The sequence below is a fragment of the Amblyomma americanum genome, chromosome 8 (assembly GCF_052857255.1).
Source record: "Amblyomma americanum isolate KBUSLIRL-KWMA chromosome 8, ASM5285725v1, whole genome shotgun sequence".
Lineage (NCBI taxonomy): Eukaryota > Metazoa > Arthropoda > Arachnida > Ixodida > Ixodidae > Amblyomma > Amblyomma americanum.
The window spans coordinates 126,208,662-126,233,666 of record NC_135504.1 but is presented as its reverse complement, the minus strand read 5'-3'; the positions used below and the strand labels follow the sequence as shown (position 1 = coordinate 126,233,666).

Here is a 25,005-nt window from a genome sequence, read left to right as displayed (position 1 = left end):
TGCCCCTGCGGCTTATCAGCAGCTGCAGTCTGCAGCCAAGCGCGGGTTGCCAGTTTGACCCTTATCGATCCCAGCAACCAAGCCACCATCAGTTGCGGCGCGGGGAGGGGGTGCTGGTTCCAAGCGTAGACAGACCAGATGCTCAAGGCCGGCACCGAGAGGGATGCGATGGAGCCCCACAGCAAAAATGCAACCACACTAGCATGAATGATATCTCGTTTGTCTTCCCTTTATTTATGGTGTCATGCTTTGGTTTCGATTGTAAGTCGACGCCCCCACTTCGGATTTCCAAATTAAAAAGATAGGTCCAGCTGTAATAGTGTAAATAGCGTAATGTGTGCCACATTAACGAAAGTATTTTTCAAATTGATAAGTGGTCAAACCCGCCGCAGTGGCTCAGTGGTTAGGGCGCTCGACTACTGATCCGGAGTTCCCGGGTTCGAACCCAACCGCGGCGGCTGCGTTTTTATGGAGGAAAAACGCCAAGGCGCCCGTGTGCTGTGTGATGTCAGTGCATGTTAAAGATCCCCAGGTGGTCGAAATTATTCCGGAGCTCTCCACTACGCCACCTCTTTCTTCCTTTCTTCTTTCACCCGCTCCCTTATCCCTTCCCTTACAGCGCGGTTCAGGTGTCCAATGATATATGAGACAGATACTGCGCCATTTCCTTTCCCCAAAAACCAATTAAATTAAATAAGTGGTCAATTACCAATCTGTTAATGATACAGGTGGTCCGAATGGAATGTTTTTTTTTCTAACCTGCTTTTTTCTCTTCACGGTGTTCACCTGCCAGCTTTATTCAGCCACATGATAGTACGGAAGTAACTGGAAGGCTGACTGTCGATTACCCATTTGTAGTGAGCAGATAGAGGCTAAATGCAAGAACATCCACGTAAGAGGTCCTTGTCGTGAAATTCAGTATCCTATCATTACTGTTTGTGTGCAGTAACTAAATATGTGTGCAATGTGTAGGAAATTATGAATTTCATTTTCAAAAATGATTTCCCCATGCATGTCCTTAAAAAAAAATTGTGAATTGTGGAGTTTAAAATCCCAAACCAACACATCATTGTGGAGGGCTCCGGATTAATTTAGACTGGTTGGGGGTCTACAATGTGTGCCGACATTGCACAGCACGTGGAGTTTTTGTATTTCACCTCCATCAAAACATGGCCTCAGCCGTTAAGCCATTTTGGCGACGAAATGTCGTTGACTACAGTGTCTCTCACAGTCCACATGCAGCTTTAGGAGGTAAAAAATTCACAAATTTTCTACATATTTTCAACTTTAGCAATATTTGACAGTTTTTGAATTGACCCAATTGATGTGCTACAAAGAGTAAGTCGAAGCATTGGGAAGGGTTATCATAAGGAAAAGCCTTTATTATACGAGTTGTATCAATGTACACAGCAGAAATAAAGCAGCTCCGATATACATATCTATATACTTACAAATATTGCCATTACACCATTTAATTGTTCTTTGAAAATTTGAAAAGCATCATTGAAGCAAGTGACTAAACACAAATCAAGGAGACAGTCACATGAACAGCTGTGCTTGGAAAATAAGAAAGCATTTTTTGGGCATGAAACAAACTAGTGAAGAGAAGCTGTGCTTGCAGAGGGGCAACCGACTCCTGTGCTTAACAGCCAGGTTATTTTTGTTTATCTCTGTAGCAAGAGCTTTTTAATCATGTAATATTCAACTATAAGAGCAGGGTTAACAAGCCAGCAGTGCACAGTTTAATAATGTGCGAGGTCCGAACAGCTGCTGTATTGAACAAAGATTAGACTGCGAGCAAGTTGCCAGTGAAATTGGCGCTAGTGGGCATTAAGGCAAAGAAATTTAAAAGAAATCAAGTTTTTTCCAAACTGCCTGTACAAAATGCAAGAAACACCAAGGCAAAATTTAAGAGCCTCAGTAATAAAAACGTCTGAAAGCCAACTAGCAGCGGCGACAGGCATGCTCTGTTATTGTCAGTTAATCAGTTAAAATAATGATTTTCCAGCTCCTTCATGCTGCTGTAATGGGTTCTTCACTGCTCTCAAGCCTAGCAATCTGCCAGCAGAAAGAACATCCACTGATACACTGCTGATTCAGCAGGGGTAGTAGCAGTTAATGCCTCCTGGCAGACAGCAGCCTGTCCACTGGTTAAACACAACCAGCAAACTACATGTTACAGGAGACTTGCAGCCTGCCTTGTAGCCTGCAGTGTGTGCTGCTGCCTACGGTCTGACTGTGGCATGAAATGTGCCCAGCACTACAATCGTATAGCCTTGATTCCCCCTCAAAATAAAAAAAATTCCAAAAATCTACGATTCTGCTCCATGCCCAAGGCTTTCGCCACTCCCTCTTTCACCGTTGCAGACATCGACCAGCAATGCCCATCTTGTCGAAGAAGAATGACAAAAAGCATCAATTCTCAGTTAAGCAACGCGAAATATACGCACAAACAGACATCCTACAAAGCTCAGACTGTACAACCGCACTTCAAACTGGCCCAACTGAGTCTGTCTCTCTCTCGCCACAAAGTAGAAAGCTTTCTCTTGACCACAAGCAATTAAGACTGTTACGGACTGAAGTGCCTGATGATGGTTTGCGCTCAGTCAAAGCTTATGAGGGCAGCCTCCTGCACTGGCGGAGCGGCCGGGGCAGCGGTGTTGGACTCTGCTGACGGACTGCTGGTTGGCGGACGATGGTGCTGCGGTGGGGAGGCTGGGTTCTCTTGGGGCGGCATGCCGTGCATCATGGGCACACCCATCGGCATAGCTGTAGAGGGGCAAGGAGAGAAGAATTCTTTGTGCCAACTGCAACGGCCACTTTGAGTGTCACCAACAAAAGATTTCCTGTATTTACTAGTACAGCTGATCTCGGATACAGTGAAAGGGGTTGTGAAATAGTTTGATATATAATGATAATTCCATACATGAAACATGGCAACAGATAAGCTTGTCTGCAGTTGCCAAGCAAGAACACGGTCCACCCACACTAGCGGCGTGGTTCCTGAAGCGACATGCTGCCCCTGTGTTAACTAGCAGTGCACTGTTCGCAGGGAGCAGCCAGGCCTAGCCTGTTTTGCGGAAAAGCAGCTGTAGATACTGGTATTGGCCATTGCCTATAACAAGACATCTAATCCCATTAGAAGCATACTATAAACAATACTCAAACAGTAATCGGGATAATGAGAGAAGCAATAGTGCATAGCAATGGGACATCCTGCTAAGAACAAAAGAGGAAGTGAAGAAAGCCTTAGGAGCAATGCAAAGAGGGAAAGCAGATGATGAGGATCAGGTAACGACAGATCTGTTGCAGGACGGAGGGGAGATTGTGCTAGAAAAGATGGCCACTGTGTATACGCAATGCCTTATCACCTAGATCGTACCGGAATCTTGGAAGAACACTGATATCATCTGAATCCATAAGGAAGGGGACGTCAAGGATTTAAAAATTACAGATGGTAAACTTGCCATCTGTTGTCTACAAGGTATTTACTAAGGTAATTGCTAAGAGTAAGGAAAACGTTAGACTTTAATCAACCAAATAATCAGGCATGCTTTCATAAAGGCTACTAGACAATAGACTATACAGTCAAAACTCGATTTAACGAAACCCAATTTAACGAAAATCTCGATTTAACGAAGGTATCCTAATTCCCCCTCAGACGCCCATAGGGTTCAATGCTTTGACTAACCCGAAATAACGAAACCGATTCCGTGATCTGTCCCGATTTAACGAACCTTTTTTCGAAAAATAAAGGTGAAAAAGTGTTAATTTTTGGTCTATTTTGTACACAGCACCCCAAAATTTATTGATTGCGAGTCAGCGGTAACAGCGCGGAGCATCTTCATCCCGTCGCTTTTTTCAAACTGCGTGGCGCAAAACGAGTTTTAATTTTGAGTCGAGCTCACGAGATGGCGCCAGCAGTAAAAAAGTTTCGTGCCACATTTCATAGATGGCGCTTTGCAGTTCACGTGTTTTTTTTTTGTGTGTTTGTGTGTTGTGCTCTGTGTTGTTTTAAAGGCACCAAAAAGCTTCCTGTGAAGTACGTTGCCAATTCAAAGGCGTGGATGTCGCGTGCCATTTTCGCTACATGGCTGAAGGAATTTGACAGCGACATGTGTCGCCAGAAAAGGAAAGTGTGCCTGTTGCTGGATAACTGCACGGCCCACTACGTTGCAGAGGTCGAGCTGACCAGCGTGGAGCCCCGCTACTTCCCCCCAAACGCAACGTCCGTGGTTCAGCCCTTGGATCAAGGGATAATTAATAGCGTGAAGTGCGCATACAAGCGTCGAGTCGTCGACAGAGTTCTCCTCAACCTGGAGCTGAAGCGCGAGACGAAAATAGATATTTTTATGGCGGTTGAGATGGTGGCGGCGGCTTGGAGAGCATTGAGGCCGTCGATAATTGTCAACTGCTTCAGGACTGCCGGTTTCGGTACACTAGGCCCTGAAACTGCCGAAGCTGGTCCGGACTGCGCGAGCGCCGTGCACGAGGATGAAGATGCCTGGGAACACCTTCGCTCAGTGGATGAAGTGCCCACAGGCATAAGTTTCTCAGACTACGTGAACGCCGACGCAAACGCAGTCACAACGGAAGTTTTGACTGATGCCGATATGTTGCGGCTTGTAGGAAGCGTGGAGGGAGTGACGGCTGAAGACGCTGCCGACGACCCTGCAGGTGCCGAAGCTCCCGTGCCGACACCAGGCCAGGTGATGGATGCTCTCGATCTGCTGCGACATTTTGCCGGCGCACACGAGGGGATGGAAGACGCGCTGGACGCACTTCAGACCTACGAGAAATCGGTGCGGCCGTTGCTCACAAAGCGCACGCAGGCAAAGATCACCGACTTCTTTGGCGGAAAATAAATTTGTAGTCCCCTCGGGCCTTTCTTGTCGAGTAAGAATTTTTGTTGTTTCTTTTCATACGCGCTAGTGGCGCCGGTCGTGGTGTTGGCGCTACCCACTCGAAAGTAGCGCGGGGGGTCATGACGATGACCATACGGACCCCCAAAGATTGCGCTAGTTGTATGATTACCAACTTTGGCGCCAATTTGTCATTAGCTGTGTGGCTTGCCGTCCCGTCGGCGGTATTTAGGGAAGATTGTTGCGCCGCTAGCCGAACCGCCCTTTGGGTCGGTGCTACCGGCGTGAATTCGTCACGCGCGAGTGCGACGAAAAGTGAAAATGGTACGTGCTAACCGATACGACCGCGATAAGCTGGTACGGTTTATGCGGATGCAAAATGCATTATGTTCAATGGGTGCTCAGTCGGGGACTTGACTTTACTACTTTTAAAACGAAAGTACTGTTTAAGCGGGTACGTTTTAACGAGGTTTTACTGTAATCGAATGTACTGAATTATGTGCCCAAGAAATGCCTCATTCAATTTAACGAAGTTCTCGATTTAACGAAATAATTCACGGCTCCCCTCAACTTCGTTAAATCGAGTTTTAACTGTATTCACACTGTCAATCAGGTGATAAATGCGCATTTCATAAAACTGCTGTTTTGTCAGCAATGTCTCGCCTTTTTTAGTGCACTGGCACTAAGGCTTTCAATCTCTAAAAAAACCCATTGTCTGAAGCCAGCTAGACCTGCAGAAATAAAATAAATATGGCTGGGCCTTGAAACCCTTGCCCCGAACCAATGAAACGCGACGTGCTGGTGCACATACTTAACATTTGGCCAAGTAAACTGAATCCGCTGTAGTTTTTTTTCTTTATGGCGTTTCTGGGTCCCAGCACTCTTTTCAGGGGAAGGTGTCACAGGCAGCCGGAGGGCAAGAGATGCTCTTCCATCTCCGCACTTAACATAGGTGCCCAGGAGACAGAGCCACTTGCAGCACGCCATCTATATGCAACTCACACCCAAGACGCATGGGCTTACCTTGCTGCATGCTGTATGCCTGGAAGTCCATGGGAAGCCCCATGGGACCAGGCATGCTCACGGGGCCATACTGCCCCATCATGGCGTGCGGTGGTGCCGTCCCCATCATGTACGGCACGGCACCTGGTGCCGCATGGGTCGGTGACCGGTACGGCGGCGGCGCCACCGGCATGTGCACTGGAGGTGGTCTTGCCTGCTGCGGCGGCATCTGTGAGGGCATCGACATCGGGCCCGACTGCGGTGGCAGCGAGTGCATCGAGAGGTGTCCCTGCGGCGGCATCGTGTGGCCCTGCGGCGGCATCACCTGTCCCTGAGGCGGCATTGCGTGTCCCTGAGGTGGGACCCCGTGCTGTCCGGGTACTGTCACGGGCGTGCCGTGCTGCTGTGGTATGGAGTGTCCCGGTGGTGGTAAAATGGTGTGTCCCTGTGCTGTGGACATGGAAGGAGGCATGCCCGGTTGGTGTGGAATGGGGTGACCTTGAGGGGGTGGCATCATCTGGCCTGGTACCGGTGGCATTGGCCCTCCGTGAAGTTGCGGCGGGAGGTGCATCTGGGGCTCCTGTGGTGCCCCCATGCCGACGGGTGGCGGCTGCTGCGATGGTGCCATGCCGACGGAGTGCGGTGGCATGCCTGCGGGTGGCGGCATCCCTGGTGGTGGCTGGTTCGGGAATCCGGCACCGCCGTGGTGGTACTGCTTCTGCAGCTCGTGCCGCATCTGGAGCTCCCGCTCCTGCTCTTGCATCCGCTGAAGGGCGAGCTGGTGCTGGTACTGCAAGTACTCCTGCAAGGACAGGTCGCACATACAAACACTGGTGAAAGATCGTGTCTCGGCAATAAGAAAATGGGTTTCTTGGAACACCGTTTTACTGGCAATAACCTGAGAAACATTCTTCCAGGATGAGCAAGTGGAAAGTGTTTCCAATGAACATCCTGGACAATCAAAAGAAGTGAATCTTCTGTCAATGCCACATAGAACTGTGCTAAATCTAACCTTTAAGCTTTGAAGGCGCAGACAAGCGCAGTACACCCCAATTTTTGCCAGCTGGCAGTGCCACAAAATTCCCGAGTTTTTCAACTGACTTCTTTCAGTGACATGACAAAGAACCAGTTCCTAAAGCCTTGTTTTGAAACACTTAGAGCCTTTAAACCTTGTACCAGTCCAGTTTATACCAATTCCCAGAAAAATGAGATCCGTGAAAAGTCAATATACCCACGTAAGACATGCAAGGCCATGACGGAATGCCTTAAGTACTGTAAGTGTCCACTTACACAAACAGCTTCGAACCACACTGACTGCAGCGAGAGAAACCCACAATGTGTTAAGAAGTCAAGACATTCTGCAATGCATACCAAAATATCAGAGCAAGCACAGCCACATGAATGTCTTGTGCAGCCAATGGTGAATGACTTCACTGAAGCATTGCCCTTCTTGCAAATAGCGCACATGTCTAGCCAAGAAATAAAAAAAGCTTGTGCAACTGCACTTAGTATGTCACTAATCCCAATGTAAAGAGAAACACAGTTCATGAAACAGCGAGGTTATCCATGTATATAACCGACTGCAACTGCTTCCTTGGCTGCTTTAGCCAGTAAAAGCATTCTGTGAACAATTCGTTCACCTCGGATAAAAACTGGAACACGAATTCCATTTCTGTGGCCCTAAAAGAGATAAGCTGATAACTTCAATGTAAAAAAAAAAGCTGAAGAACCTGTTCTTGCTTACCCAAACTAACAAGAGAAGCAAAGTAAAGTGACATCGTGCATTCTGAAAGCCTCCTCACAGAAAAGCAGCCTACAACAAAGTACAGCCGTGTAATGCTGCGTATTTTTACACAGCGCTGCTACTTTGCAAGTGCCAAGCGTGGTGGAATTTGGAATCAAGTTATGTACCACGTACACAAAATATGCCTGGTAGGTAGGCCCAGATATCAGCTGTAAATGGTGCAATGCACTCAGAGTAGCAGCGACGGGCATCCATATGCAAGTTCCATTTCATCAGTGCATACAGCGGCATTGCTGTTCAGAGAACAATAGCTGAATGCAGGCTAGTTGGTGCGACATTTGATGCTTGAATTGCTTGCGGAATTTCAAAGTAGAATAACTGACATATACACAAAAACGTAACGAATCATGAAGAGCTCAGCTCAACTAGCAACTGTAACGCCACTGAAATGTACAAATTTCAGGTAAAGTCAACCGGTGCAATGAAAGGAAATCTGAAAACAGCTAGTATGTTCTTGTTTGTTCATCCTCCAGCACTGAAGTTTTGGAACTACACTGGCTAGAACCTCAGTACAACAAAGAGGGTTCCTAGCCCAACGATCAGCACACGTTCACCCCTCTCGCACCCGTCAACAGTGCACCGAGAAGCATCGACGTGGACGATTGTAGCCTTGCAGCTTTCATTCTGAAATATCATTTTCCATGCGACACGGCTGCAATGAGGGAAAGCCAACTTAGCTGGCGCTTAGTTTGCGGCCTTTGCGTACTGGCGGTGCTGTGTGGGAAAGCCAGCCTAACGTGCTCGTTTTTTTTTTTTTTTTTGCAGCCTCCAGCATCGTCGCAAGCACCCTTGAAACGTTGCTACAACCTGGGAGGTTTCCCTGTATCTCTAGGAAGAATCACCTGAGTCGTGGCCCCTTCACCAACTAAACTGAGCTGCTCTTGTGTGTGTTCTTGACAATATTTTATACCACAAATTCCGGCTCTATCGAACCGTTTTGCGACTTTTTACCTGTTCACTGTAACAAGGTCCAAATGTAGCTGTGTTCAGGTGTTTGCAATTCATTGCAATTCATTGCTGTTTCTACACCTGCTGTTTTCTGTAGTTACACAACTGCCTCAAGCATCAACTGTTATGAAGGTATTACAGCTCAGATCATAGGGTAAACCGGGCGTGAAGATACAGCAGGAGTACTACGAGCTCAAACAGTGTGCCCATGCTGCTGAAGCATTGCATGTGTGTTGTCACCCCACCTGCTTCTTCTGTCGCATGATGTGCAGCTTCTGAGCCATCTGAATCTGGCGCTGCCGCTCAGCTTCATCAGCCTCCCGCCGCAACTGTTCGCGGTGTTCGTCCCGCAGCGCATCCAGGGCTGCCCTCGCATCTCGGATCTGGGCCAGCTTGTCCTGCAGGCCTTCGTAGTACTCTGCACACGACGATGACACAGAGATGAGCTCTGTTTACAGTGAGTGACTTCATATCCCAATGTCCTCTGATGACACAAAGAGCACAGGTATTTGGGAAGAATAAAAAAATGCAAAAAGAAAGCAATTTTGCAACGTAAAACACTTTTGAAGTTTGTGAATTCCAATCTTTCACCCCATACTGTTTCATACACAATGGATCGATACCTCACTCAATGACTGCAACTGAAACATGCTGAATGGCTATACTGTACGTAGAGAAAACAAGTTATAGCTGCCATTTTTTTAGCAGCGCCTGAGGTCAAAGAGGTCACAGAAGGAATGAAAATTACGAATGGGAAAAGCTTTGCTGAACGAATACAGATCAGCACTTCAGCTAACCTTCAGAGGGGTACACAGACAACAGCATTGCAAAGACCGAGAGAGGACATGGGCGCCCTTAATTATACCCTATGTTGGTGATTGGAATTCTATATTGAACCCCTTTAAAGGGAAATTTACAATAAAACTACTTTTGTTGGTACTGGCACACACAGCAGTCATTCCATAGCGAGAGAAGGAATAAAAAGAAAAAGTGATGAACATAAATATGCTATGCTCAGGCAAGTATCCAAGGAGAGGTCCCCCTCCAATCACCTTCTGAAGATCAATAAATTGCCTTGGGCCCCTCCCGAAAAAAAATTTCTGGATATGTGCCTGGCTATGCAGTGCAATGTGAGAACCCAGACATAGCGGTCATACTGGTTATACTGTGCTACATAACAACACCCCCCCACCAATCCACACCGGCTGTCGGTGCATGCCCTCTTGCGTCATACTGCAGCGCCACCCTCCGTACTGCGCCTCTGTATTCCCTCTCACACACACATGCACAGCATAACAACTATCACACCCTCCCATACTCCTTCACTACACGGACGTCTATGCTACTGCCATGCATCAGGTTGTTCCTCTGATTAACAGCTCTGGCTGCAAAAGTGAATGCGCAGCACAGCACAGAGGTGTGCTCACCGCGCAGGTCCTCCTGCTGCTGCAGGTGGTGCAGCAGCTGCGAGTGCATGTTGCTGACACTCAGGAAGAGGCTCTGCACGTATGAGTCGTTGCCCACGGGCCGCCCACGAGCCGCGTTGCTCTGCAGCCGGTTGACAAACACTTCCAGCGTGGAACGAAGCTGGGTGACAAACTCCTCCAGCTGGGAGTCCGCCTCGCCAGCGATGCCATCCACTTTCTGGAATAGCAATGCCAGCCACAGTGCTACATCATCAGGGTACAGCACAGAAACTAGCAGCACAGTGGTTAATAATTCAATGAAGCAAGCAAGCAGAGAGAAAAAAAAAGGGAAGCTAACTGCACTAATTTTATCTTTTTTTGCTCACCAAAATATGTATTTAAAATCATGGGCTCCTGGTAAACCTACACATACACAAAGCCAAAGACTGACTGGCCCGACTCTGAACGCATGCAGGACGGCACAGCAGGAAGCACAAGACTTGGGGACATGAAATCTGGTGAGGGAAGAACTGAACTCCTTTGGGAAGTCCTTGACAAGAAGTGGTCTTTCAGAATTGAAACCTCGAAGAAAGAGATAGCAAAAATGGCTGAATAAATTTTTGCACAGAGCCACAGATGCATGCTCGTATAGAAGCGTGGCTTCCTCTCATACTACACGTGTTCACCAAACAAGCTTATAGTCAGATTTGTTGCATAACATAAGCGAAGTGAAACCTGCCATAAAGAATGGTACAGGCACTGCACAACAGCTGAGCATTTATGCTATGAACTGAATAATATTGGTGGAAAAATGAAATACAGTCAAATTTGGACGCCTGACTTTTCGGGCATACTTGATTATTCGGACTTTTTTGAGGCACCGCGACATAGCCCATAGAGCCAATGTATAAGAGCGCCTGAAATTTCGGACGCACCGCAACTGACCGCTCGATTCTTCGGACCTCATTTGCACTCTCCGCCAGTACCCAAGCCGCCATATAATGTGTACAGTGGAACCTCATTAATTCAAACTGCAGCAGAGATCGAAAACTTGATCAGACAACGAAATTCAAGCTTAAAGGGAGCCTCTTAACTTGCAATGCTGAAATGCTGCGAGAGTCTGCACACTGCACCCGCGTGGTTTTGAATTCGTACTGTTCGTGAATGTCTTCTGCCGCACAAACTTGAACCGTAGTCAGAGTTCACGGAACTCATCTGTGCCGAGTCTTTCGTCTCGAATACGGAAAGAGGTAGCAGCGAAGCGCGTGGGAGGTGTACGGCCTCACGGAGACAGCGGGCGTGGGAGGAAACGGAGGTGCATTTCAGAGCAAGGTCAGCATATCCGCGGCATAATGCACCACAACCAGACTTTTCTATTGTAAAAGCGAAACAACTGGCGTTTCGATGACAGGCAAGACACCTCATTATACATAAGCCACCGCAGAGTGTTTATCGCCGGATATGATGTCGATTTTGGCTCTAGTCGCTAGGCCTAATGGCGAAGGCCAACGCTGACGGAGCGCTTGCTCCAGCCGTTTCTCGGTTCTTGTTGTTTCGCCATTCTCGTGTTCTCGTTCCGGGCCCATCATACTGTGGGCGCAGCGCAGTTCCCACAGTGGAGCGGCCGCTTTCCCGTTTAGACTTTGTCCCAACTCGTGCGTTCATCGGTGACATGCCGAAGGCAGCACAGCCAGGCCAAGCTCATGAAAGCGGTCGCCGCCCGTCGTCTGTGCACATGTTACACGGTGAAATTTAGTCACGAGGAGCTTTATAATGTGTGCAATACAACTGACCCCTTCCTCCGGCATATTCGTTATAAGTTCGTGATTTTCTCAGTGAAATTGTGAAATTTGATTTCCCGGACTGTCCGATTTTTCAGTCGTTTTCGCAGCCCCTAGAGAGCCTGAAAAATTGGTCGTCGACTGTACAAGATAAACTAAACCAAATGAAAGCTGTACAATGATGTGACCAAAAAGCACTGACATGCGATCGTGGCGATGCATTGATCACAAGCCAGCAAACGAACATTTAGTTGTTAGCACCAGTGGCATCCTTTCCACAGTGCCAGATTTTAATGATTTCATGCAGAAAAAAGAAAAAAAAGTTTTACACATAGTGCATGTGAGGCATTGCTAACTGAACAAAGCTATGCCCTTTGAGCTAATCTTTGTCACCAATTGGCGCATTCATACACCCTGACACATTCCGTGCCTCTGACATCGCAATACTTCTGCACCATAAAACCTTTGAAGATGCCCAAGCAGTACTTGCCACAACTGCAGCTAGTAACAACTAGTTCATTCAAGCATAGCCCACCACTGACCTCCGCATTCTTGAGGGGAATGGTGTATGGTGACCCCGTGGAAGTTGGTGCGCTGGGTATGGGGCTCTGCCGCGACGGCAATCCGTCGACCGCGGCCCCGTCCTGTTGCTGCTGCTGCTGCTGCTGCCGCTGCTCCCAGTAGGCGCGGTTCAGGTAACGCGCCAGTTCAGGGTCCCCATCTGCCAGGTCCTTGCGACGCATCTTGTCCAGTGTCTTGTCCCCAGCCTGTTTCGCAGTTAGAAGACAGACTGCTCATGAAATGCGCCTCGAAACAAAGCTGTAAGCATGTATCGCGCAGTGTGAAATGAAAGTTTAGCTCTCATGCCAGCGGTCGCTTTCTCGCACGAACGGCTGCAGAGCACACTTCTGGCAATCTCAGAAGGGTGGGACGCGCCAGAATCCGAAACTACTAAACCGTTGGCTGCTCTGTTTGCCACTACTAAGCCGGGCCACATGCGAGGGTGCTGCTTTATCACCTTGTATCTCCATTTGTCTCCGACAGCTGGCTTATTACTTTAAGCTGCACATGTGCCATCATGCCATTGTGCAGGAAACTACATAAACATGGGTCAGGAATGGGGTGGGGGGTGGAGTGCGAGCACGGCCTGGGTGGAGGATATGCGCTGACTTATATTTGAAATCAACTCTTTTTGTCCAGTGAGGGGCGCGAGCTGAGGAATTGATTTTTACGCGCCAATATACCGTATGCATTTTGCGTTGTGACCTTTAAAGAGTCTTTGAGGAAGTGTTCACAAAGTCTCCGCGCAAATTGCGCAAGTAAATAGGACATTTCATCACAGCTAAGCCAACACAGTGCCACGTAAGCATGTGTACGTAATGATGCCAAACACATCAAATAACGCATGAAATGTTGGGCGAGTTGGTTTTGCACGATGGTCGAACAGTGTAAGTGCACACGAAAACAGAAGAAAAGATGCAACACAGCAAATAAAAAGGCTGCACCCCCTAACTGACACGTCACAGCGGTACGATCACTACAGACTTCACATGAAGCTCTCACAATATGACAAGTGCTTCAGGACAAGCATAAAAGTACGAGGGGACCCTACTATACGATCAACAGCAACACGGAAAACAACCAAAGGGAATTAATGTGGTCCCAAGTGAAAAGAAAGAGAACGTGGCACTCACGTCTGCAGCAGATGCAGGCGTCGCATTGGTCGTGGTGGTGTTCTGCACTGTGCTGGCAGGCTGCCACGACCTCCGCTGAAAAACGGAGGAGGAAGCACAGGTGAAGCGCACGAGGATGAAACAATCCAGAATCTTAGCCAGAACATTTCCTCGTTAGCAGGAACCGCTGTCATCTTTTACACTCCACGGTCTCTGATAAAAAAGCACAGCTTCACTGCACATAGAAGTTCACAAGAATTCTTGCGAGGTACAGTAGCCGACGGACAATTCGGACTCGTAGGATATTTCGGACCTCGATGTGGCACCGTCAGTCACCCCATAGAAGCGCATACATATTCGCGACGAATATTTCAGACTTCAAAAGTCCGAAAGTTCGATTTTTCGGACAAATTTCAGTCACCTATGGGCCAAAATCGGCCATCTTATCGTTTTTTCGCTGGCGCAAAAGGCACCATCTTGGATTGAGGTAGATTTACACTGCAGTTGGATTGGCTAGACATGGTACCTCATTGCTGCCAGTAGAGGTCCCTGCGACCTCTGACACTTCTAGGTGGCAGCCGGATTGTCATCGCCGTCAACTTGCTTTTGTTGCTGACGTTGTTGCGGGAAGTTATCGCTTGTCTCATACGTTGAAAATTGGTTGTTGGGGGAAGGAAATTGTGCAGGAGCTATCCCACATCTCCGAGGGAAGGGATAAAGGAGGGACTGAGATAAGAAAGGAAGAAAGAGACGCTGTAATGGAGGGCTCCGGAATAATTCGACCAACTGGGGATCTTTAACGTGCACTGACATCGCACTGCACACGGGCGCCTTTGCGTTTCACCTCCATCGAAACGCGGCCACCGCGGTCCGGTTCCAACCCTGGTACTCCGGACCAGTAGCCGAGAGCCCTAACAACTGAGCCACTGCGGCGGGTCTCATACGTTCACCATTCGCCGTTTCGTCACTTGGGTTTCTCTGACCGTGTCGACCGAGTGGCGCTCAGTCTTCACGAAGTCACATCTGTTCGCCATTTTGCGATTGCGTCCGGCAGTTCTCCGCTTTGAATGAAAAGTGCCTTATCTTTGCGTGTGCTTGACGAGCAGTGTGGTGCACACTCGGGTTGTGGACAACGTGGCCCTGCCGGGTCCGTCAAAGAAGCGTGGGAAGTATTCCAACTAAATGCGGTGACCTTGCTGTCTAGCATGCACTTTGAAAGCACAACTTTAGAGCAAATACAGGCGCAAATCGTCGCCAGCAAGAGAAATTTTCCACAAGGTAAAATAAGTGACATTTTTAAGCCGATTTCATCTCAATAAAGTGATTTTTTTTATACTTCATGGATTTTTCGAACTGTTCCGATTATTTGGACCATTATTAGGGTTTCTTCGTGTCCGAAAAATCGGTCGGCGACTGTATACGCATCATGAAATGCAGTATTTGGAAACCCCCCCCCCCGTTTTTCATTACGATAACTTGTTGTTCAATACACCAAGAAGAGAAATTCTAAAACTGCAAAATATGGTGAATCAGAACTGAAATGGGGTAGTGCTTTTGCATGACTCAGCAACCTAGTTAAAAAAATATTATTGCACCACAAAACTATTGTTGCACACTGAATGGTTGAAATAGTGGCTGCAAACAATGACTTCATTCACGGGATGTCTAAGATGAGCAAATGAAAGTCTCAAAATATATGTTCACCGAGCAAACAACAGGTACCTGCATGTGGGCAATGCTTGTGCTATCACAAGTGCAGTGATGCCTGTAGAAATCACTTAAACTGGTGTTTCGAGAATGGCAATCTTTAAGATTGATATAAGCATGAACAAAACACTACATAGCTGCCTGAATAAGTGGAAACAGTTGAAATGGTGAAGAGAATAGTATATCTTTCGCTATTTTAAGTGAAACCCCCCCCTTCCCGAGAATTTTAAACCAAGCTAAAACTTTTCCTGAAAGAATGTAGACAACCATCTAAAAGCTTGCTCTCTACTCTTACTATACATCTTCTTAAGATGACTAATGTACAGCTCACCTAACTAGCCACCTTACAAGTCTTCACTGGCCCCTGTAACTACATTCAATGCGCCTTAATCCAGGAGTCCATTCTCCTTACCATTACTTCTAGCACTGTTCGCTACCTCTACGACCCTTGTTGCCACTCACGGTGGAACGCTGGTTGGTCTCCACTTCACTCTTGGAGAGTGCCAGGGCCAGCTGGAGCTCTTCTTCCTCCTGCAGCTCCTGCTCCGATTTTCCGCCAGCAGGCTGCACAACATCAAAGGCACGCTCCTTCGAGACCACATTCTCCAAGTTCAAGCTTTATTTAGTGGGCACACTGTGAAGTAACTCCCCAACAGCCCTGACAGCTCCCAACAGAGGCGAGTACAAAAGGGGAACCCTGACACACCATAGAAGTCCCCTTTTTATAAATTGAGCAAAGAAAGCCTAAATGCCACTGTACAGTTTCCATTGACAGTGCGGTACAGGTATAGACTCATGCATCCCTGATACACACATGTTTGTCTGGGTAGAACACGACTGTGCAAAACAATGCCTTTCAGAAACCTATGCAATGTGTGGAACATTGCATAGGAACAAAGCCAAACTGTAAACGGAAGCTGTAACCTTTTCATACTATACTGACCACTGCTTTGATGTTGGCCCTATAAAAAACAAAATAGGTCAAACCAGTCTTGAAATTTTGGAGAGCTATTGAAGCTGGGTTAAAACTGCTAAGTTAAGTACAGTCCATCTGACTGCCTAACAGGTATAAAATACCTGGGACAGCGCACCTGAAACACACAGTTGCAAGAATTTGCTTTTTGTTTTTGAATTTCTACTGGTGAAGCAGATGCTTGGACTTGCTGCAGCTGACCAACAAGCTACATGCAGAATAAACCCTGTATGCCAGCTGAATTTCTAATGCATCATTGCAGGATGGGCGAATGAGAGTGAAGAAGTTTCACAATGCAACTCACCGCAGATGAGGTCTGGCTAGGGGAAGACTGCTCCGAGCCGCTGCCTTTCTGAGACACCTTAGCCGCCTGAATCTTGCTTGCACTACAGAGCAAAAATAAACAAATAAAGACTAAAATGAAAGGAGCTGAAGAGGTCATCCTTCCAAGCAAAAAAAATGCAAATTGTTAGAAAAAAAAAGGCGATTTCTCTCTTGTAACTACTGTTTCTTTACCCCCCCCCTTCCTTTTTGAGCAACGCTGCAGCCAAGAAGTACACAAAACATGGTAAGGCTCGTTTTGACACCCAAATTTTGAAACATGAGCTATGATATTATTGACTGAGAATTATGGCAGTGAACCTTAACAACATCAAATGCCCAAAAGTTTCAGGCACCACAAATGACTTCTAGAACTTTCCAACCACCTGCAGTGATCTTATCCAATTCCTGCAGTTTCGTTTGACAGAGGAAAAATAAGGAAAACTAGGGAACTGCGATCTACACAAGAGCCTATCAGTTTACATTTTTCAGGGTCTCTCTTTTGCTGACCCTTTTAGAGGAAATGCCTATGTCTTCCCATTTGAATAGAATGTACAAGGCCCACCTATACAAGAAATGCATTAGTTAGGCACACGTGGGTGCAGGAAATAATGAACTATAAAACTACTAGTCAACAATTGCTTTAAGACTATGAGATCTAATTTTAGTTACTCAGTGTTTAGTCAGCAGTTTGCAACAAACGAGCAGTACCCCTGTCACAAGTGGTGGTAGCGGTGGTGAGGGGTTATGTTAAAAAGGGAGCACTTCACTTACGCCGACAACTTCTCAAAGCAGGCCTCGCAGACACGCACTTCTTTCTCGATGCCGAAACGAGGGATGGGCGCGTTCTGTGAGGAACACTTCTGGCAGAAGATCTGGCCACAGTTGCGGCAGTGGTGCTACGGAAACACAAAGGCACGACATGTTGGCTCAGCAAGAACAACGATGTCCAAGAGCTAGGGTCTGAAGAAGGGTCAGTTGGACACTTGACCTTCATTTTCCCCTAGAACAGCACAAAAGATCCTTAAAGTTTTTATGAGTTTTTCTAGTTAACCTAACCAACTGTACCTGCCATAGTGCAAGAGCTGAGCTGACCTTTAAAAGTTATCACTGAGATCATTTTTTTTTGCTTCTTGCTGAAAAAATCTGAAGAATCGAACCCTAAACCACTGAGAACTAAACCAGCAGAAAAACATGTACAACACGTGTAACTTAACAATTCATATATAACTTCAAGGGTATGTAGCTTACCAAAATTGAAAAACATGCATAACACGTGTAACCTAACAATCCACACATACCTTCAAGGGTGTGCTTAGCAAAGTACACTAAAAAATTGCAGTGCTTGAAAAAAATGTGGACCACTGACCAAAGCAAACACCACGCTGCGTTGCAAAACAAGAATGCAGCACAGCAAGAATACTGAGAGAGTCTTCTATTCTTTATCAGAGAATAAGCCAGCATGCCTAATGTGATGTTTAAAAGAATACTAAGGACAATCCCACCAGTACTTTCTTCTTATTAAAATGTGATCATTCAGCCTTTCGTGACTCTATACACATTTGTTCACCCCTACAAGGTGCTTTCACTGCCGCGAAATCTGGAAGTATAAAGTTGGAAAAGTTTCCCCCAGTACAATTCAAGCTCCTGATGTCAGTGATGGCACTATAGGTTGAGAGCTTCCTTTGTTTCATTTTCTTTTTCTCCTTGTGTGATAAAAGTGCCACCATCGAAAACAAAACAGTAATCCTTCATTTTCTGCCGTGTGGAGCACAGAATCTCCCCGTTACTCCAGTTAGCTGTGAAAATGGCCGGCGGTGGTGATAGCCACGCCTTTAATTTTTCACCCTTTTCTAGATTATAAAAGCTTGGTTTCAAGTAGAAGTGGCCCGTCTGTCGTTTAGAAAGTGATAATTCGATGATTATCACGGCAATCTCAATTCATCCTCAGTGCCCCTTTAATACCCTTGTCTGGCTACACTGTAAAACCATGGCAACAAACAGCGCATGCTGATTAAAAAAAAAAATTCAGTATAATTTTCTCCAATTGCACACGTCTAGGGCAGAAGGCATTTCATGGTGGAGGATGATGGATGATAATGACTGACGGATGAGTGACTGTCTAACGGTGCTCAAAATGCACATTTTCATTATTACTGCCTCAGTTTGGTAAACCCATCACTGTACGGCAAGTGTAATTAATAGTTCAAAAATTATATTTTCGGATGCTCACTAGACTGAGCTTTACGAAGATATCATCTGTGACACCCTAGGTACAGCTCCTTATCACAATGGCTCAAAATGTGGACATTTCTGCTCTAATACTCTATAAATAAGGAACCTCGAGGAGCAGCCTTTAAGTGCATTCTGCATTAAAACAACAAACAGTCCGTGGCTTCGGGCAGTACCTTTCTCTGGACGAGGGAGAACTGCACACGGCACCGATGGCAGCAGTCGCCGTCCGCCCACTCGGGAGCCTGGTCTGCCGAAAACATGGCATCGCTCTCCTTCAAGTATGGGAACTTATACCCTGGTTGCAAAAACCAAAAAGGTTTACAAAAAAAAAAAAGAGAAAAAGGCTTACTCAGCAGTGCTACAACCCCGCTACACACATCTCGAAGCAGAGTACAGCGGATTTTGCTATGTTCGCAATAGAAAAATATTTTACAGCACGCTCAATCAGTGAATTAATACGCGGAGCTTTGTATTAAATGCACCTTAAAAAGTTGCCCGATACACAAATCACCACTTCCCCGCCAGCCCAGCTTCTGTTCATGGCATAACCTCATACCATAACAAGTTAATTAGCTCATGTACAATAGAGTACACATCAGTCATACCAATGTAGATGTCAAGCTAACTTCCACAATATGGTTACAGTGTAGAAGATGACAAAGCAAGCAGTGGCAAGACTGCAGTGCTCACACTGGGCTCACCAATCATTAAGCCATGTCATCATCCTCTCTCGTGCTATGTTATTCTTCAGCTTCCTGCCAAATATCAATATCATGGTTTTCAGCAAACAAATTTCACTTGGTTAAGATTTAAAATAACAAATGTACTATCGCGATCAAAATATACGAGATGTGTGTTCATAGAAAAAAGTTTATTGAAGCTCTACCTCGCTACCCAGACACGTGGTATGGTCACGAGCGGAGAGAGCATGCACGTTCCCTCATATCTTGACACATATCAGGTGCCTGGATTACGTGACCGCGTCGGAATAAATATTTTCCCACACATTCGCGTCCCGTAAACTTCCGATTGCAACAGTACATGACACTAGTCACCTTTCTCCAGCGAATCACTTAGTGGCACAATCAGTTTGTCAATCTACTTTTTTAGACTACACATGCATAAGTAGCAATATCAAAAGTTAGGTGGAGACAATTTTTTAAACTTTTTCTTTCCTGGAAAACATCCAAAGCCGTGACACGTTGGTTGCAAGACAAGAGTGCATGACGCACATTTAGATCAGTTTATGATTTTTCCGCAAATATGGGGGGTATGCACTCAAGCCACAGCAGCCATCATTTTGATGTCCATTCATCACGACGAAAAGCACTGGCGAGTTTGTGATAAATTATCGCCTCCTCCCCCTCCAGCCTGCATAACTGAAGCTGAGCGCTGGATGCCAAAATGGCACCCATGATGTCATGAGAATACCCCTACACTTTAAACACCAGTTACCCTACATAGGAGTGAAAAGGGGAGTAAGCACTCTTCTAGTGCACCCATTTCAAGTGCAGGATAAGCTTCCTAAATCCTGGGGTAGATTCCCATCATTAAAAATACGGAATACATATGGTTCACTACGGAAACAAGCTCCCTCTTTAAAACAGCCGAACTTCTAGCAGTTTCGAAGATTTTAACCGAGGTTTCAATCTCCCTTATTTGCTAACCTCAAGACTGCTGGTGCCATGTTTTAAAGCCTCCTCCCATTGTTAACTGCATCAGGTTACTATGCTTTGTAGTGGGAATATGCCTCCATTGACAAGAGTAAGCATCCCAAGTATTTAGTGACTGAAATTTACTCCAGGACTTGGGTAGCATGCCCTGCCCCTAAAAGTGAGTGCACTAGAGAACATACTCCATTTTTACTCCTGCTTAGAGTGTATAGTGCCGACTGGTAAGCAACAGACCGTTATACAAAATGTTGGTCATAATTAAATATCTTACCAGCCATGACAGCGATTGATTTCTGCTTCAAAGAGCAGTGGGCCTCAGGACAAAAAGCCGCAGCTTAACTTAATTTGACATGCCTGGTTAATAATACCTAGGTACTGTCGGCCACAAAAGTTTGCGGGATCTGCGATGCGTGGCGGAGTGAAGCGAAACTGCATTGCTGCGCCACCTGCCGTCACAGAGCACGGTGTCGAGGCTCACGGCCCGCCTGCGGCAGCAGTACTGTCAGTGAGCCTCGACACCATGCTCTGTGACGGCAGGTGGCGCAGCAATGCAGTTTCGCTTCACTCCGCCACGCATCGCAGATCCCGCAAACTTTTGCAGCCGACAGTACTTCAGTCTAACAAAGGCTGCTGAAGCTGAAAATTTTCCAGCTTTGCCAGTGCTGTTGCAAATGGACTGAAAGAACCTCTCGCGCAGGAACGACAGCAGCCAGTCATAAAATTGTCTATATTAGGCTTTACAGGCAGTGGCACAGAGACATATGGCAAGAAGACAAATGGAAAATCGACGTCCACCATCGGTGGCTCACCCTCCATCTTCATCAAGTTGACAGTGTCCTGCACAGCCCTGTAGTTGGGATCGTTGCGGAATGCGTGGGCCCAAGCCTGCACCAGCTCTAGCACCTTGTCCCGCACTGCCTCGTTCGTATTAGCCTGCAAAACGCACCCACTGTTAGGGTAGCGAGGAATAACGGCATGCCTCCTCAGCATAAGGATAAATAGCAGAGAGGTTTGTGCTGCAGAAAGCAGCAAACGCTCGCCTTTGAGAACCGCTGCCCTTTCTGCGCTTAGAGATGCAGACACCAAATTTCAGTGTGGCTTGTTTTTTGTTTTTTGTAAAGATGCTTATGACATTCGTTAGCATAAATCCCATGCCTGAAATTTGCTTGTACCCTGTAAATAATTTATAATTAAATTTCGCCTCTCGTATAGCTTTGGTTTCAGCAATTGAACAGAGGCTGTGATGTGTAAGCAGACTTGAAGTCATATGAGCCATAAAAAAAAGTGCGGTATTATAGCTACTTGTTCATAAATTCTCATTCCAGCTCTTAGTAGGCTGGTGTATAAATTGGAATGAATTAGAACAACAAGACAGCGAGTATACTGCAGTCTGTTTTTCATAATGCACGTAACCTCAAGTCCTCTCGCACATCTCAGCTACAGTTTGGTTGTTGAAACTGAAACAAAAAAAAAATTCAGAGAAGAAATTGGATCAAAAATTATTTACCAGCCACAGGCAGATACCACACGGCGATCATGTCTATCCGAGTCTTATGCACTATTCCACAGAAAAATACAATGTGACCGAAAATTTGGTCTTTGTGTTTAAGCTTTGCACACTACAAGTACTGCCCCTTGCCTGTTCTATCAAAAATAAATAAAAAATTTGTCAGTGGCACTGACTAAATGACAGACAAAAGATATATTTCATGGCTCTAAGTGCAAAACATAACCTGTCACCAGCAAGGCCAGATGCTTGCCACATCCTCCATTTCGTTTCTAAATGGCGTCTCGACCTCCTAGGAACAAGTGTCACTGCAGAGTTTCTCAAGAAGAAATTGCACATCACCTCAAAAACCATCAGCAGACAACAGCTTATTCCAACTTTTGGAAGAACTACAAAAATACCATCAACAAATGAGGCATTTATCAAAATAAACTGCTCCTACCATGTGCAGTTAGAGCACAAGCAAGCTAGCAGATTAAATGTACTGCACTCGATTCAAACTTGTTTCCATTAATGATGATGCAGTCAGTAAACCGGAATGTGCCTTACAGTGTGAGCATGCTTATTTGGTCAGTTTAGCAGTCTATCAACACAGCAGCACCCCGCGATACCTGCCTATTTCTGGTTGTGAAGCAGCCATTAAGCTGGACTAGATCTATTCATAAGGAGTGACAGTTCATTTCTTCAGACATAAACTAAACGGGCTATGAGGGACACTGTAGTGGATGGGGTCTCGATTAATTTAGGCCACGTGACTTTCTTTAGTGTGCGCTGACATTTCACAGAACACAGGCGTTTTCTTATTTCACCTCAATAGAAATATGGCTGCCACAATTTAATAAGAAACTGGATAGCCTTTTCCAGCATATGTGTAGCTCCCGCCTTTGTTGACCAGAATTAATCCCAACACATTTTTTTCCACAGACCACTCGCTTGCAGCAAAACCATGCAAGCAACGAGACATGCACAAAAGCAAGTCACTTTGGCAGGAGACTTGGAAAATTTGTGTTCACCTTTACTAGATCTCTCAGCTCTTCCATAAAAGGTTTTGTGGCAATCTCATTGTGAACCAAGGTGCCGCAGTTCTTAACGCAGGACTCCAAAACCTGCAAGTGAGACGTGCAGTCAGCAAGGCCACATTCTGCGCAGTTCTGAACGGGTGTCACTTTTTTTGTGCACGAAACTGGCAGGACTGGACACAGCAGAAGCAACTGCCTCAATACAGATTGAAATTTACAAATCACCTGAAGGGCAAACAGTGTCACATGTGGGTTTCGGGTGTACAGTCGCTTCTTGACCGCACTGATAGCATACTTTGGTCTGCAACGGAAACAGGACAACGCTTTAAGCAAGCACACAGCAATTCACCTATCAGTGAAGACTGAAGTGCTCACATTTGGGTACTGAAAGTAACGTCTGGGCGTCGGAATTAAACCTGTGAACTTACTGCACGTCTCCCTGGCGAATGCAGTCGCATATCTGAATGATGGAAGGCCAGTCGGGCTCCAAAAGCAAGTGGCTCGTAGCCTTGTCTGAAAACCACGCGACGAGCCGTCAACATCTCCAGAAACTATGACCGTCACTCAAGCGTCACAAACATTAAATTATCGCTCTCTCTTTGTACCTTGCAATCACGAAGATTAATTGCCCTAATCTGCTTATTTCACAAGATAGTCTATAGCACTAATCTTTCGACTCTCCCTCTTGCCCAACCTCACCGCACCTCGCGCCGTTTAAACAACCATCTCAGCTTCAAACGCCTTTCAGGTAAAACCGTTGCATTCAATTCATCCGCTTTGCCGCAGGCTATTGTTCACTGGAATGGTCTTCCGGAACACATCGTCAATATTCGTGATCCAGCTTCTTTTAGGACCGAAATAACAGCCATTTTTTCTAATTACTGACGCGTCAATAACTATTGTATAATGATGTTCTTACTGTTTAATGAGTACTAACAGTCAATCAGCATTATATAATCATGTCATTCATGCTCATTCATGATCCAGCTTCTTTTAGGACCGAAATAACAGCCATTTTTTCTAATTACTGGCGCGTCAATAACTATTGTATAATGATGTTCTTACTGTTTAATGAGTACTAACAGTCAATCAGCATTATATAATCATGTCATTCATGCTCCTGTTATTACCCCTATTTATGTAATCCCCCCCTCACACAATACTCCATGCTTGGAGCCTGTGAGGCAACGTGAATAAAATAAATAAACATATGACTAAGAACCCCCGTCACAACTTGTTGCGTGCAAACCAGTCCGCAAGCGACAAGCGCTGAGAAAAGAAAAAAATATCGCTTCATATCATGCAGTACGGGGCTTGCAGCAATAAGGATACGCGGACGATCACACACAAATGACGTAAGCAGGCAACGCAAGTATCAGCGCGGAACTGAAATTATTTGTACGGAGTATGCACGGTTCAGTTCAAACAAGAAAGAAACTGAACTCAACCGGATTAGAGTCGGCACATACTTCTAGCCACACACGCAGCTACAGATGGTACAGGATATCCCGATGCGGTTCTGGAAGCCGATGACTGTATCTATTCAAGAGCGTAAACACCGATAAGCCCAAAGCAGTGGTACTACTTCTGTCGTGCAACGCTACAGAAAGCAAGGATCGCAGCGCACTGGCAACTAGGAGTCAGTGACGTCATCGCACTGTAACAGAGCTGGTTCGGAGAACGCTGGAACGTAGAGAAGTGTAGCTGTAAACGAGCAAAGAGGCACGCTCACCCAACAGCTTGTCGAAAGCCGCCGTGGACCAACTGAACATCGCGAATTTCGCGGGGCACTGCTGGGGCGGCTCGAACGAACAACGTAGAATGTAGAACGGAGGTTTTTCTTTAGTTTTCTACGGGTTTGAGTCCGCCTCCAAGCGACCCTAAACTGCCGAATGGAATGCCACTTTCTTTGCTGGACGCTGCAAGGAGCGGCCGCACTGCAATCAGGTGACAGCAAATGGCCTTTTAACCGGAAAACAGCCTCTCTTCCTGTTTCTCGACTGACCGACGCGTTACCTAGCGGACAAGAATATTTGATTAGTTTCAGCTCGTACGTTTGCTGTATAGTTTTAAAGCAAAGACCAGAAATAGCGA

The 25,005-nt window shown here is 46.2% G+C and overlaps 1 protein-coding gene across 2 annotated transcripts; it reads right to left on the bottom strand.

Moving 5' to 3' along the window:
• Positions 1-1,361: 1,361 nt before the first annotated feature.
• On the bottom strand, positions 1,362-24,877 carry Hrs (Hepatocyte growth factor regulated tyrosine kinase substrate). 2 transcript variants are annotated; one of them, XM_077635328.1, is made up of 15 exons: positions 24,644-24,877; positions 23,287-23,424; positions 23,137-23,212; positions 22,906-22,998; positions 21,195-21,318; positions 18,886-19,007; positions 17,252-17,376; positions 16,461-16,542; positions 15,646-15,747; positions 13,498-13,572; positions 12,346-12,570; positions 10,044-10,260; positions 8,862-9,034; positions 5,886-6,666; positions 1,362-2,769 (listed from the first exon to the last, which is right to left on the bottom strand). In XM_077635328.1, exons 4-15 carry the CDS (start codon positions 22,930-22,932, stop codon positions 2,603-2,605), a joined length of 2,220 nt encoding a protein of 739 aa, XP_077491454.1. In that variant the 5' UTR covers positions 22,933-22,998; positions 23,137-23,212; positions 23,287-23,424; positions 24,644-24,877; the 3' UTR covers positions 1,362-2,602. The 2 variants fall into 2 exon arrangements, with proteins under 2 accessions (XP_077491454.1, XP_077491453.1); XM_077635327.1 differs by having other exon boundaries at positions 23,340-23,424; positions 24,644-24,870.
• Positions 24,878-25,005: the final 128 nt, after the last annotated feature.

Bases quoted from the DNA above. Each gene is read 5' to 3' on its own strand.
- Hrs (XM_077635327.1), bottom strand. From the start codon at position 24,683: ATGTTCAGTTGGTCCACGGCGGCTTTCGACAAGCTGTTGG. The intron at 19,008-21,194 runs GTGAGCCACCGA...TTTTGCAACCAG, and splicing joins CAACTTGATGAAGATGGAGG to GGTATAAGTTCCCATACTTG. The intron at 13,573-15,645 runs GTGAGTGGCAAC...TCCGTTTTTCAG, and splicing joins AGACCAACCAGCGTTCCACC to CGGAGGTCGTGGCAGCCTGC.